The sequence below is a fragment of the Dunckerocampus dactyliophorus genome, chromosome 20, assembly GCF_027744805.1.
Source record: "Dunckerocampus dactyliophorus isolate RoL2022-P2 chromosome 20, RoL_Ddac_1.1, whole genome shotgun sequence".
Taxonomy (NCBI): domain Eukaryota; kingdom Metazoa; phylum Chordata; class Actinopteri; order Syngnathiformes; family Syngnathidae; genus Dunckerocampus; species Dunckerocampus dactyliophorus.
In genome coordinates this window covers 18,955,001-18,967,500 of record NC_072838.1, presented here as the reverse complement: position 1 = coordinate 18,967,500, position 12,500 = coordinate 18,955,001, and the positions used below count along the sequence as shown (strand labels likewise).

The 12,500-nt window shown below is 48.7% G+C and overlaps 1 protein-coding gene across 1 annotated transcript in view; it reads right to left on the bottom strand.

Moving 5' to 3' along the window:
• grin2da (glutamate receptor, ionotropic, N-methyl D-aspartate 2D, a) overlaps window positions 1-12,500 on the bottom strand; it is a 94,158-nt gene that overhangs the window by 62,414 nt on the left and 19,244 nt on the right. The window contains exons 2-6 of the mRNA XM_054762873.1: window positions 7,627-8,246; window positions 7,124-7,261; window positions 6,750-7,016; window positions 1,542-1,729; window positions 155-295 (exon numbers count right to left, since the gene is read on the bottom strand). Coding sequence (XP_054618848.1) covers window positions 155-295; window positions 1,542-1,729; window positions 6,750-7,016; window positions 7,124-7,261; window positions 7,627-8,085 — 1,193 coding nt within the window. The 5' untranslated portion in view covers window positions 8,086-8,246. The remainder of the gene's footprint in view (window positions 1-154; window positions 296-1,541; window positions 1,730-6,749; window positions 7,017-7,123; window positions 7,262-7,626; window positions 8,247-12,500) is intronic.

Below are 12,500 nucleotides of genomic sequence, written 5' to 3'. Positions count from 1 at the left end.
ACAGCTTTAGCTTGTTGTGCGTTCACATGCGCAGGTTCCGTACGGTTCCAGCGACGAAGAGGCGAGCCAAAGCCAACTTTTCCGTCAATCCAACGTGCACGTGGACGCTGTCGGCCCGCCACGGCACTGACGTTCCCCGCCCCCACCCACTCACCTGATTCTGTCCGCCACACGCTGGGTCTGGTTCCCGTCGCTCTGGCAGTTGCCGGCATACTGCGCCCGGCCGGCGGTCCCGTGGTCGCGCCGCAGCGCCATCGCCCCGTGGGTCAGCACGGAGACGCCCTTGGCGATGCGCCTGCAGGGGGCGAGAGACAACAAAGTGGATTGGAGACGCCGTGAAAGGTTCTAAGCGCTGAGGTTCCACATTGATGCCAAAAGCAGCAGTGTCACATGCACGCCTGGCCGCTAGTAGGCATGTCACCATGTAACACACACACACACACCTTCACACACACACACACCTACACACACACACACACACACACACACACACACACACACACACACACTCACATTCACACACACACACACTTACACACACAAACACACACACACAAACCTTCACACACACACACACCTACACACACACACACCTTCACACACACACCTACACACACACACACACCCACACACACACATCTACACACACACACACCTACACCCACACACACCCACACACACACACCTACACACACCTACACACACAGAAGTACACTGCAACACAACTACACTGCAACACAACTACACTGTAACACAACTACACTGTAACACAACTACACTGCAACACAACTACACTGTAACACAACTACACTGCAACACAACTACACTGCAACACAACTACACAGCCACACTGCAAGAGAGGAGTGTGATGTTTGTTCCTTGCAAAGATCATCAAAGTAAGAGTATTGTTGTGTAGTTGTGTAGTTGTGTAGTTGTACACGTGTACTTACTGCATCATTTTACTGGTATTGGTGTACCGAATAAAGCGGCCATTCATGTTCTTCCAATGACGAGTCAGCAGAACCCCCCCACGAGCGAGCCCGTCCCCCCCGCCACCCCCTCCCAGTGTGGGATCGTTCCAATCAAGGAGGAAGTGTTCCTTCCACCTGACTCGCTGGGAACGTGCTTTTAAATTAGAGGAGATAAAACTTTAATGATCCCGGCGGTGAAACGGGGTCACACGTGAGCAGATCCATCACGGCGGGATGAGGAGCTCGTAAAACAGGAAAAAGTGTTTCTTTTTCCAGGGAGGAGACGAGCGAGGTGTTTGTTTGTCGGTTGCCAGCATGTGTGTTTCGTAATGCATGTAAATGCATTCCTGCACGAGGAGGCGAGGGAAGGAGACAAGTGGAAGTGTTCAGCTTTCAGGAGCAATACCAGAGTCAGAGAAACGCTAGGTTGTGTTTGGAATATTCAACACTAGCGTTTAACATTCAAAAATGCTAAAACGCTCCCTTCAAGTGCACGTAAATTTGCGTGTTTCTCCAAAAACAGATGAGCAGCACATTCATGTGATCATTGAAATTCAGCGGGTGTCGTACCTGCGAGGCTCGTCTCTCCAGCCCTGAGGCCGGATGGCGAATAAGGCCTTAGGCAACCCCTCCAGGCCCAGTCCGGACAGCGCCGGGCCCACCGCGAACCACATGTGACTGGGCCCGGCCTGCCCCGCCACCCAGGCCGCCCGGAACACCAGCTCGGCCTCCTCCAGGGAGCAGTACAGCAATCGGACCTGAAGAGACACAAGTCGCCACGTTTGTGAAATGTCACTACAGAGACGCTTGAAAGCACCGCGCTGCGTTCAGGCTTCACTGCCTGGACAGTAAAATGACTGTGATCACCCCGCCGCCCCTAAAGGCCACCCTTTTAGCTCTTACTGGATACACAAAGTCTCCTGGTGATGCTCCTCAGGGAGTCATCCTGGAGTCTTTTCTTTTTCCTCTCTGCACATTTCATCCAATCAGCATCAGCTCTGAGGAAGCCCACGTTGAACTCTGACCTGTGCTCGTCTCAGCCCGAGAGGCTCGGGGGGGTTTTGGACAGCCAACGTACTGCGATGTGACAGCATGGATCTGCTCCTCTGTGATCCATAATAAGTGTTCCTCACCAGGGGACACATCAAACATCGGATTCTGGTTCTGATCCATCTTCTTCTGCTCCACAGTTTCCAGTGTGTTCTTCCTGACTCGATGGATTCCACACATGATTCCACATCTACCTCGGCTTCTTCTCCTGCTTCCTGCAAAAACACTGCTGCTCTCCTCATGCATTATTCAAGCAAGCAGGAATTTAAATCCTGTCTGGGGGCCGGATCACAAAGGAACATGAAAACATCTTTCTGATGATGATGATGATGATGATGATGATGATGATGATGATGAAAAAGACAAGTCCATCCACACTTAGTGAGCTTTTAGAGACGCAAAGTGCTTTAACACTTACGGTATCCATCCATGCATCCATCCATCCATGCATCCATCCATCTACCCATCCATCCATCCATCCATCCATCCATGCATCCATCCATCCACCCATCCATCCATCCATCCATGCATCCATCCATCCATCCATCCATCCATCCATGCATCCATCCATCCATCCATCCATCCATCCATCCATCCATCCATGCATCCATCCATCCATCCATCCATCCATCCATCCATCCATCCATCCATGCATCCATCCATCCATCCATCCATGCATCCACCCATCCATCCATCCATGCATCCATCCATCCATCCATCCATGCATCCATCCATCCATCCATGCATCCATCCATGCATCCATCCATGCATCCATTCATCCATCCATCCATCCATCCACCCATCCATCCATGCATCCATCCATCCATCCATCCATCCATGCATCCATCCATCCATCCATCCATGCATCCATCCATCCATCCATCCATCCATCCATGCATCCACCCATCCATCCATCCATGCATCCATCCATGCATCCATCCATCCATGCATCCATCCATCCATCCATCCATCCATCCATCCATCCATCCATCCATCCATGCATCCATCCATGCATCCATCCATGCATCCATCCATCCATCCATCCATCCATCCATCCACCCATCCATCCATGCATCCATCCATCCATCCATCCATCCATCCATGCATCCACCCATCCATCCATCCATGCATCCATCCATCCATCCATCCATGCATCCATCCATCCATCCATCCATCCATCCATGCATCCACCCATCCATCCATCCATGCATCCATCCATCCATCCATCCATGCATTCATCCATCCATGCATCCATGCATCCATCCATCCATCCATCCATCCATCCATGCATCCATCCATGCATCTATCCATCCATCCATCCATCCATCCATCCATCCATCCATCCACCCATCCATCCATCCACCCATCCATCCATCCATCCATCCATCATTCATCTATTACCATCTAGAGTATTTATGTGTTCCTCCTCTGTGTCTCATCTATCTGTGTGTCATCCATCTGTCCATCGATCAATCAGCCCTTCCACCCGTCCATCTATGCATCCGTGCATCCATGATGTGTCTGTCTATCTATGCATGTATTATCTATGTACTGTATGTATGTACACCCTATACTTGTCATGAATCCTTTCCTTCCTGAAGGACATGTTGAAGAAGTCCCCTTGGCGGAGCAGGAAGTGCACTGGCGTGTGTGACGTTACATGTTTCCCATTTGCAGCCGTCACGTGCGACTGGGTGATGCAAGTGTTTCCACGACAGATTTCTATGCTGATAACATGCAAATGAAGCACCCGGGGGCGGCCCCGATCAATTATTCAAGCTTCTTTCTAATCTACCAGCTTGCCAGCGGATCGTTACGACGCGAGGAACGGCGCAGTTCACCTTGAGCCGACGCCACGCGGCTCCAAAGGGTTCCCGGTTTGGCTCGCTGGCACGGCTGTGACGTGAAGAAAAATGTGAATGAAGTCAGCTCACGTTCCATTTCTCTTGATATAACGTGTCCTTGAGGCCTCGAGGAGAGCATTTTCTCTGCTTGGATGGTTATTAAATATTTGATGAAGCTCGGAACAATAACTGCCAGCTACTAAGTTCTGCTAGCATGGTGAAATGTATATGAAACAGACCAGTTTTCATAGACATGAGTGTCAAGCCTGGCTGAAACAAACAGCTGGACACAAATCATCTTTGCTGCGGACACCTCAAAGTCAAGACCAAGCTGTTAGCATTGAGCTACATGCGGCATGCTAATGTGTGAAGGTAACAGCTCAGCTCAGGGACTACCACACGCAAACGTCCTCAGTACTTTATGGTTTCAGCCTCTCATCCACACGCAAACGACGTTCTCGGTGCCCTGAAACGGTATTTTTGGAAAACGGCTTTCAGAGTGGGAAGATCTGAATACGCCAGCTTGCCGTTTCCATGGTGAGGAGCAAATCCACTGCTTTTTGAAAACTATGATGTCACCGTCCTGTCGCTGTCACGTGACCAGACCAAGTCAACATCATATCAGAATATTTGGACGGACAGATATTTTATAGATAAATTAAGATGACGGACGTACTTTCTTCTTCTATGGTGGGTGTGTCCTTTCCACCCAGCAACCCGTTCCCGTCTGGATGCAACTATTTACTAATCCGGCACACTGTGGATGTGAAGTTTTTTCAACCAGCCCAAAAAAATCCCAAGAACGTTTCCGTGCGGACAGGGAGTCAGACTTCCAACATCAAGGCTTCTTCTGGGAAGAACACCTGGAAGAGGACATGTCTGGTATCCCATCAAAGGTCTGGATCTCAGTGGAGATCCTACAGAACCTTCCGTGTACGCCTGATACCTTTCAACACGGGCCAAAGATGGAATGACACACACACGTCAAATAGGAAACAACAAGAGGCGGCAGGAAGTAAAGATGGAAGGATGACTACTTGTTGATGTTTCTATTCCCACATTCAGGAAATGTGAGTGTGGTAAGATGATCGGTGAAGAAGAAGCATAGACAAAAAGCTACGGACGTACATTCCTACCCCCACCCACGGTCATGAGCTCTGGGGAGTGACGCAAAGGACAAGATGGCAGCTACAAGCGGCCGAAATCACTTTCCTGCGTAGGGGGGCTGGGCTCGCACCCATTCCAGAGTAACTCGGAGTAGAGGTGCCTGATAGGGAAGTCTGGGTTTCTCTACTTAGGCTGCCCCAGAAACCCAAGCACAGATCAGCAGAAGAAGATGCATGGATGGATGAAGATGAGAACTTCTGCTCATCACAGACTGCAAAGATGGCTGCAGCTAACAGTGGCATGTAGCATGTAGCTCGCAACGTCGGAGAGCAGAAGAAATGAAAAAGAAATTGTATCAACAAGATTGAAGGTAAACAAGGTTAGACTTTTATTGCAAGGCCTCAGTTGATGAAAAGCTGAGCTAAAAGCAGCAAAAAGGCAGAAAGCACCATGAAGCGTGTGAAGCTTTTACAATGGGATCGTTTGGAACGTCGTGCGCACGCCTCCCGAGCGTGAATGTGAGCGTGCACATGATGCTCGTGCAAATCAACTTCTACTGGGCGTCATCTCCAAGGGGTCACCTCGAGTGGAAGCCAATTAAAGAAGTTATTAGAAGAGAATTATGAGGCTCCGAGGGCGACGCTGCTTCATTGATCCGCAGCAGCGCAGGAAGTCCTCACTGTGGCCAACTCACCCTACACTCATTTCTTTTTGCAGCTACCGCGTGGAGAGGAAGCACCAGTGCCTCAGGAGACGTCCTGGACACGGCATGGCTGTCTTCTCTTCTGCTCGTGGACTGCAAGGTGAGCGCTTTCAACTAGTCACGTGTCTGAATGACAGTCACGACGTTTACATGCAGTAGAGACCCGATGGCTTGATCTGTCCTTACTTTTCACCCTTCATGTTTGCTTGAGATGCTACAACAACATGGAAGTTTCCCAATGCTAATGTGTGACTTATTATAGCTTAGCAGGCCTACTATATTAGCTAATACAAGGGTAAAGGTGACTATAGGGGTGTTACTTCATGTCTAGAGGGCTCTAATAATGCTTAGTTTGCTAGCTAGTGGTCGTCTCGAGTCTCTGCAGCGTAAGAGTGGCGTAATGGGATGTAAACAAAGAATAATAGGAGTGTAAAGGTGACTATAGGGGTGTTACGTCATGTCTACGGGGCTCTAATAATGTTAAAAAGCACATTTAGAAAGTCATAAACGAGTTTTCTATGCTCTAACTACAAAAAGATTCCATTTGTTAACATTGAACCCTACATCGTGGTCGGGTCTGGAGCCCTCCGTGGAGAATGATTGATCGATGGAAGTGTGAACACGCACGTGCTGGTTTCCAATCACGCAGTCTGCGTGTGTTAATTCGCTCCTTAAGAAGTCCAACACGATCTAATGAAGATGTTTACACGGCTTTGAAAAGCTGGTGTCAACAAGAACTCGTTCCTTTAAAGCGAGGGCAGCGCTCCTGCATTGTCGTATTAGTCCAACTTCCTCTCTAAGACGTGTTTGCGTTAGCTAATGTTAGCTCTCAGGGCGGCTAGTCTGCTTTTCTTTGACTGTAAATTCAGAGCGTGAGGACGGAGCCTCGGCTGAACAAAAAGACTTTCAGAATGAAATACGTGGATGATTGCTTTGTACGAATAATTCAACTGAGATGAAATCAATGAGAATCTTCATCTTCTGTGCTCATGAAACACAAGTACTTTATTAAAGGTGATGCTTTTGTTGTGGCGGTGAAGACGCTTCATGGATGTTTGATCATGTGAGCCTCACCTGAGCTTCGTTGTCCTTCAGAAGCCGCTTGGTCCGCGCCCCCCCCGGGTCGTCGGTGACGTTGAGAATGACCACGCTCTTCCTCTCCCAGCCGATGAAGGAGCCATCCGTCATGCCCTCCACCATGTCCAGGAAGTCCTCGTAACCGTGGTGACGCGTGGTGACCACCGAGAAGGCGGTCCAGTCGTACTCCTCCAGAACCTCGAAGATGACCTCCAGCTGCAGCGAGGTGGAGCAGGTGAACTGCAGGTAGATGGAGCCGCTCTCCTGGTGTTGGGGTTGGTGGGGGACGGGGGGTCATGGGGTGCACTTTAAGGTCTACATTATTGTAAACGTGCACGTTTGTGCCTGAGAACAAGTGTTGGTGTTTTTACCTGTGGCTCTCTTCCCAGGCTGGCCCCTCCCCCTACCGCCACCACGGGAACACCGGTCTGGGCCGAGACAAACTCCAGCATCGGGGCCAGGGGGGCACGGTTGGGGGGCGGTGGCCTCTCCTCCTCAAACACCAAACCCTGGAAGTGACACCAACCTTGCTGTCGGTGAGAGAGAACTTTGTAGAATCCCGACCGCTAGAAAGCCGCGTTCTGTGGCAAGCGTGCATGTGGTGACGCGGCGTCGGTGTTCCAGCTGGGTAAATTGACGCTAAGTGACGCTGACAGCGCCGCTGTCGCCAGGGAGCGCTTGATATGCAAATGAGATGCACAGATGACATGCAAATGAGATCTGAGGAGGAAGATTTAATAACAAACACCTTCGTGGCGACGTCTCACTCTGCCTGGAGGATCAGAGACGGCATGGAAATGTAGAACAGGCACGCTAACCTTGTTTGGTCACCATTAAAATGGCGTCCCAGGTGGTAGTGTGTGCGTGTGCGTACCTGCAGTGGCGTGGTGGCCAGCAGCTCACACAGCTGCAGCAGGAGGCTTCCCGGGCTGCTCTCGTTCACCGCCAGGTAGATGACGTTAGCTTGGCCCGACGGCGTCATCACTGGCTCCCCGACCAGCGCCGCCAGCGAGTAGGAGGAGGAGAACGCCGCCATGGCCACCGCTCCCGCCAGCGAGGCCGTATCTGTCACTCCCCTTTCACCTCCACCTGGGCCGTTTCCGAGACCGGGCCCCTGCCCCGGCCCCGACTCGCCGGCCCCCGCGCCTCCCACCGCGGCCGTCTCCGGGAGCAGGGAGGAGCCAGAGTGGACCACGGCAATGTTGACGCCACCCGAGTCCCTCTCTCTCTCCCGGGGCCGGAGCAGCAGGGGGGGCGAGGGGCGCACGGGCCCCGTGCAGGCCAGGACAGCCAACAGCAGTGAGAGGCGGGAGGCGGGCCTTGGGGCCACCATGGGGTAAAGGCGGGGCCAGTGGTCGCTGTCGGATCGGGTTTAGCAGGTGAGGCCGGCCAGGGGTTGGGAGAGAAGGTCGTGACCTCGGGCGGGGGAAGGGGAGGGGACGGGGAAGGGGGACTGGGGTGTCGCTGCGTTTCACCTGATGAGGCGGGGTGACCCTGGAAAGGAGACATGGAGGAGGCCCACTTAGAAACCACGCACACAACATCCAACGTGTGGAAGAACATCCAACATGATGGCCTGGATGAAAGGTTCTGCTCAGACAGTCACGGTGGCTCAAAGTAAACACCAGTCACACTATGTGTGTGTGTGTGTGTGTGAGTGTGTGTGTGTGTGTGTGTGTGTGATGCCAAGCGGGCTGCCGCCTGCTAAGTGGCAGCAGCTGGAGGTTCTGGCGTGGTCTTGTGAGCTTCTTGGCTGAAAGCAGGAGAAGGTCGTTGTGCCAGATGGTTCTTCTTGAAGGCGACCCACTTTCTTCTCTCCGTGTTGTCAGCTCCCAGGATGATCTGCTTGATGACTGAACACGCGGCGCTACGTTTGCGGCCGCTTGCGTGTAAATAAAGAAATGAGTAAAGGCTGATTAGCACGTCTTCCGACGTCGTGACGGCCCGTGATGAATATTCACCATCATGTGACACTGACTGCATACTTACACTTGTGCACTGGCAGTACCCGCTTACCACCCTCAACAGTCTCCATCCTGGCTACGTAGCGGAAGGGGGGGCTACCAAACAAGGAGGTGTAAAGCAGTCCCAACAAATACACGTTTACATAAGATAGAGTTGAGTATTGGGGGGAACAAAGATGGAATGATCCGCATGTTGGCAATGATGCTGATGATGGCGGGTTGCAACTCAGTCGTCCATTTGGGACACACTAAGTACACACGGTGTTAGCATGTGCCTGGCACACGCACTACACGCTTGAGATGGATGTTTACGCATGAAGACATGGACGATATGCTGCATACAACACATGCAGTTACACAACACCTCTTGTCAAGGCCTCGTCCTGCTGGAAAATCTTGAGTGACTTGCCTGCTGGCTTCAAAGCTAAAGCAAACGTCCCCCACCTGCGGATAGCGCCATCAACCCACTTTCCATTTAAGTTCAAAGATTATTTACCATTTCAAGCAACGACGAAAGAACGAGGGTGGGAGGTTTGAGATCCACCAGGCTCAACTCACCCCCCCCCCCCCATGTTCATTACATCGAATTAGGACTTCCATGTCCCTTTTTTTCTCTCACCATCGCTGCAGCTCGCCGCCACGCTTCCCACTGAGAGCCGGGATGGAAGATTACAGACACACGTCCCAAACAGCCCTAAAAAGCCCAAAAAACACTTCATTAAAAAAAACAGGGGCGCATGATAACTATCCTGCATAAATCCCTCCACTGTGCTGGGGGGCACTTCTACATGTGCTGTGTGGACTTGGAGAAGGCATTGGACGCTGGCCCTGGTGGTGTCCTGCGGGGGGTGCTCCGGGAGGCGTGCTACTACGTGCCATTGGGTCCTTGTAGAACCGGGGAAGGATCCTGGTTGGCATTGCCAGCAGGAAGTCCAGCCTGGTTCCGGTGAACCTCAGCCATGAAAGATCAACCAACATGGTACAAAATGGCCGCTACTGAAGGGGCTGTCTTTGGAAAAATGGCTGGGATTGAATGTGATATCGGTACCGTATCAATCTTGAGAAGCACAACGTTATCGTATCAGTTTGAAAAAAAGACACGGTGCATGTCGGCGTGAGAGAGGATATGTTTGCTAGCGTGCACCCCACAAATGCATCAAAGATGGCGGGCCTCTTTCCTGGGCCGCCACACGCTTTCATTACTGCTGCACAACCACGTGCACGTGACGCCTTTAAGGAGCGTCTGTAAATCCCAGCCACAAAGATTTTGGAGCGCGCGTGAATGTGATTTCCTTTCAGTGGTTCTCATTCAATCTTTGCGCTGCTCAGCACATCCTCCAAATCTTCAGCGCGTACACACGCTCCCCTCCTCTTCCTCCTCTCCTGGGGGCCATCACAATTCATTACAGGCCCAGCTGATTCATGGCTCCGTCCCACATCGTCGGCCCGCACCCAGGCAGGCTCATAAATCTGCTGCAGCCCAACACACGCACGCACACACACACACAACACACACACACATGCACGCACATGCGCAAGCACAACACAGAAAACAAAAAAAATGTGCAGCAGGCCTGCATCAGCAGATCAAAGAAGGCAAGATAAGTGAACACGGTGCTTGTGGCACACACACACACACGCACGCACGCACACGCACGCACGCACATGCACCACCGTGGTTACAGCCTGCAGCATACTGAGAGAGAGCGCAACACAGCCAACAACACAAGCCTCACTGCATGTGTGCATGTGTGTGTGTGTGTGTGTGTGTTAGCATGAATGAGAGCTTGTGCCAATACACACAATAGAACATCGGCTGTATCAGCACAGAGCAGCGCTCGTCTCTCTTCTTCTGGACATGAAATATGGACCCGAGTGAGAGATCAGTGAAGAAGAGAAGGCTCGCTTCATTCATGTTTCAGCATCAATGGCGCTCGTCTTCGTCAGTTTCAATGCCAACACACTCCAAAGAACACTCTTATGAATCTTAACAGCTGTGTGTGCGTGTGTGTGTGTGTGTGTGTGTGTGCGTGTGTGTGTGTGCGTGTGTGTGTGTGTGTGTGTGCGTGTGTGTGTGTAATCAAGACATGAGGCCACTTAGGCCTTGACTCTGATGGAAACAACTCTAATCAATGACTACACACGCACACACACACACACACACACACTTTAATTAGCCTCCGTCTTCTTGTAGCATGTACAGCTATACGCATGTGACTGCAGCACACACGCACGCACACACACACACACACACACACGTATGACAAGAAAAGAAAAGAGAAAAGAAGCATTTGTGGCGTTTATGTTATTCAAAACATGTTCAATTCTTCACCTCACGTCGGCCATATGGCAGGAAACAGTGTGTGCGTGCATGTGCGTGTGTGTATTGGCCCGCTAAATTAGGGGTGTCTAAATTTGTGGCTCACGTTTTTTTTTAATTTGGCAGTGGTGCACTATGAATGGTACTTTAACAAGAAAACTTAAAAAACAAACGTAAAAATGGAAAAATCAGCCATAATTATAATAATTGTAATCATTCTAATTATAATAATAAAGTGAAGAGACAAACGATGTAATCTGGTGAGAAAAAGTGGTCATTTTACAAAAGTAGACTTGTAATATTTTTCTTTCTTCCTGTAAACTTATTGATGCTATTCTCATAACATTCCCACTTGTTCCTGTCACATGACATCTTTTGTCTCTTCATGCTTTATTCTTGTGAAATTATTGCAGATTTTTCCCATTTTTGCCTTCGTTTTTTTAAGTGTATTTTTAGAATGTGCCGCACGCCAACAAAAAAATACTTTTTTCGCAGAATGAAGTTTAAAAGTTTAAGAATGTTTATGTGATGTCATGAAAAACACACAAACACAAGGAAAAGTTGTCATTTTTAGGAAATCAGGTTGCAGTAATATAATACAGGAATAAAGTCTAAATAATTCAGGAATAAAGTCATAAATAATACGGGAATAAAGTCTAAATAATACAGGAATAAAGTCATAAATAATACGGGAATAAAGTCATAAATAATACGGGAATAAAGTCTAAATAATTCAGGAATAAAGTCATAAATAATACGGGAATAAAGTCTAAATAATACGGAATAAGGTCATAAATAATACGGGATAAAGTCATAAATAATACAGGAATAAAGTCATAAATAATATGGGAATAAAGTCTAAATAATACGGAATAAAGTCATAAATAATACAGGAATAAAGTCTAAATAATACGGAATAAAGTCATAAATAATACAGGAATAAAGTCATAAATAATACGGGATAAAGTCATAAATAATACGGGAATAAAGTCAAAATAATACGGAATAAAGTCATAAATAATACAGGAATAAAGTCATAAATAATACGGGAATAAAGTCTAAATAATACAGGAATAAAGTCATAAATAATACGGGAATAAAGTCTAAATAATACAGGAATAAAGTCATAAATAATACGGGAATAAAGTCATAAATAATACGGGAATAAAGTCTAAATAATACAGGAATAAAGTCATAAATAATACGGGAATAAAGTCTAAATAATACGGAATAAAGTCATAAATAATACAGGAATAAAGTCATAAATAATACGGGAATAAAGTCATAAATAATACGGGAATAAAGTCTAAATAATTCAGGAATAAAGTCATAAATAATACGGGAATAAAGTCATAAATAATACAGGAATAAAGTCTGAATAATACGGGATAAAGTCATAAATAATACAGGAATAAAGTCATAAATAATACAGGAATAAAGTCATAAATAATACGGGAATAAAGT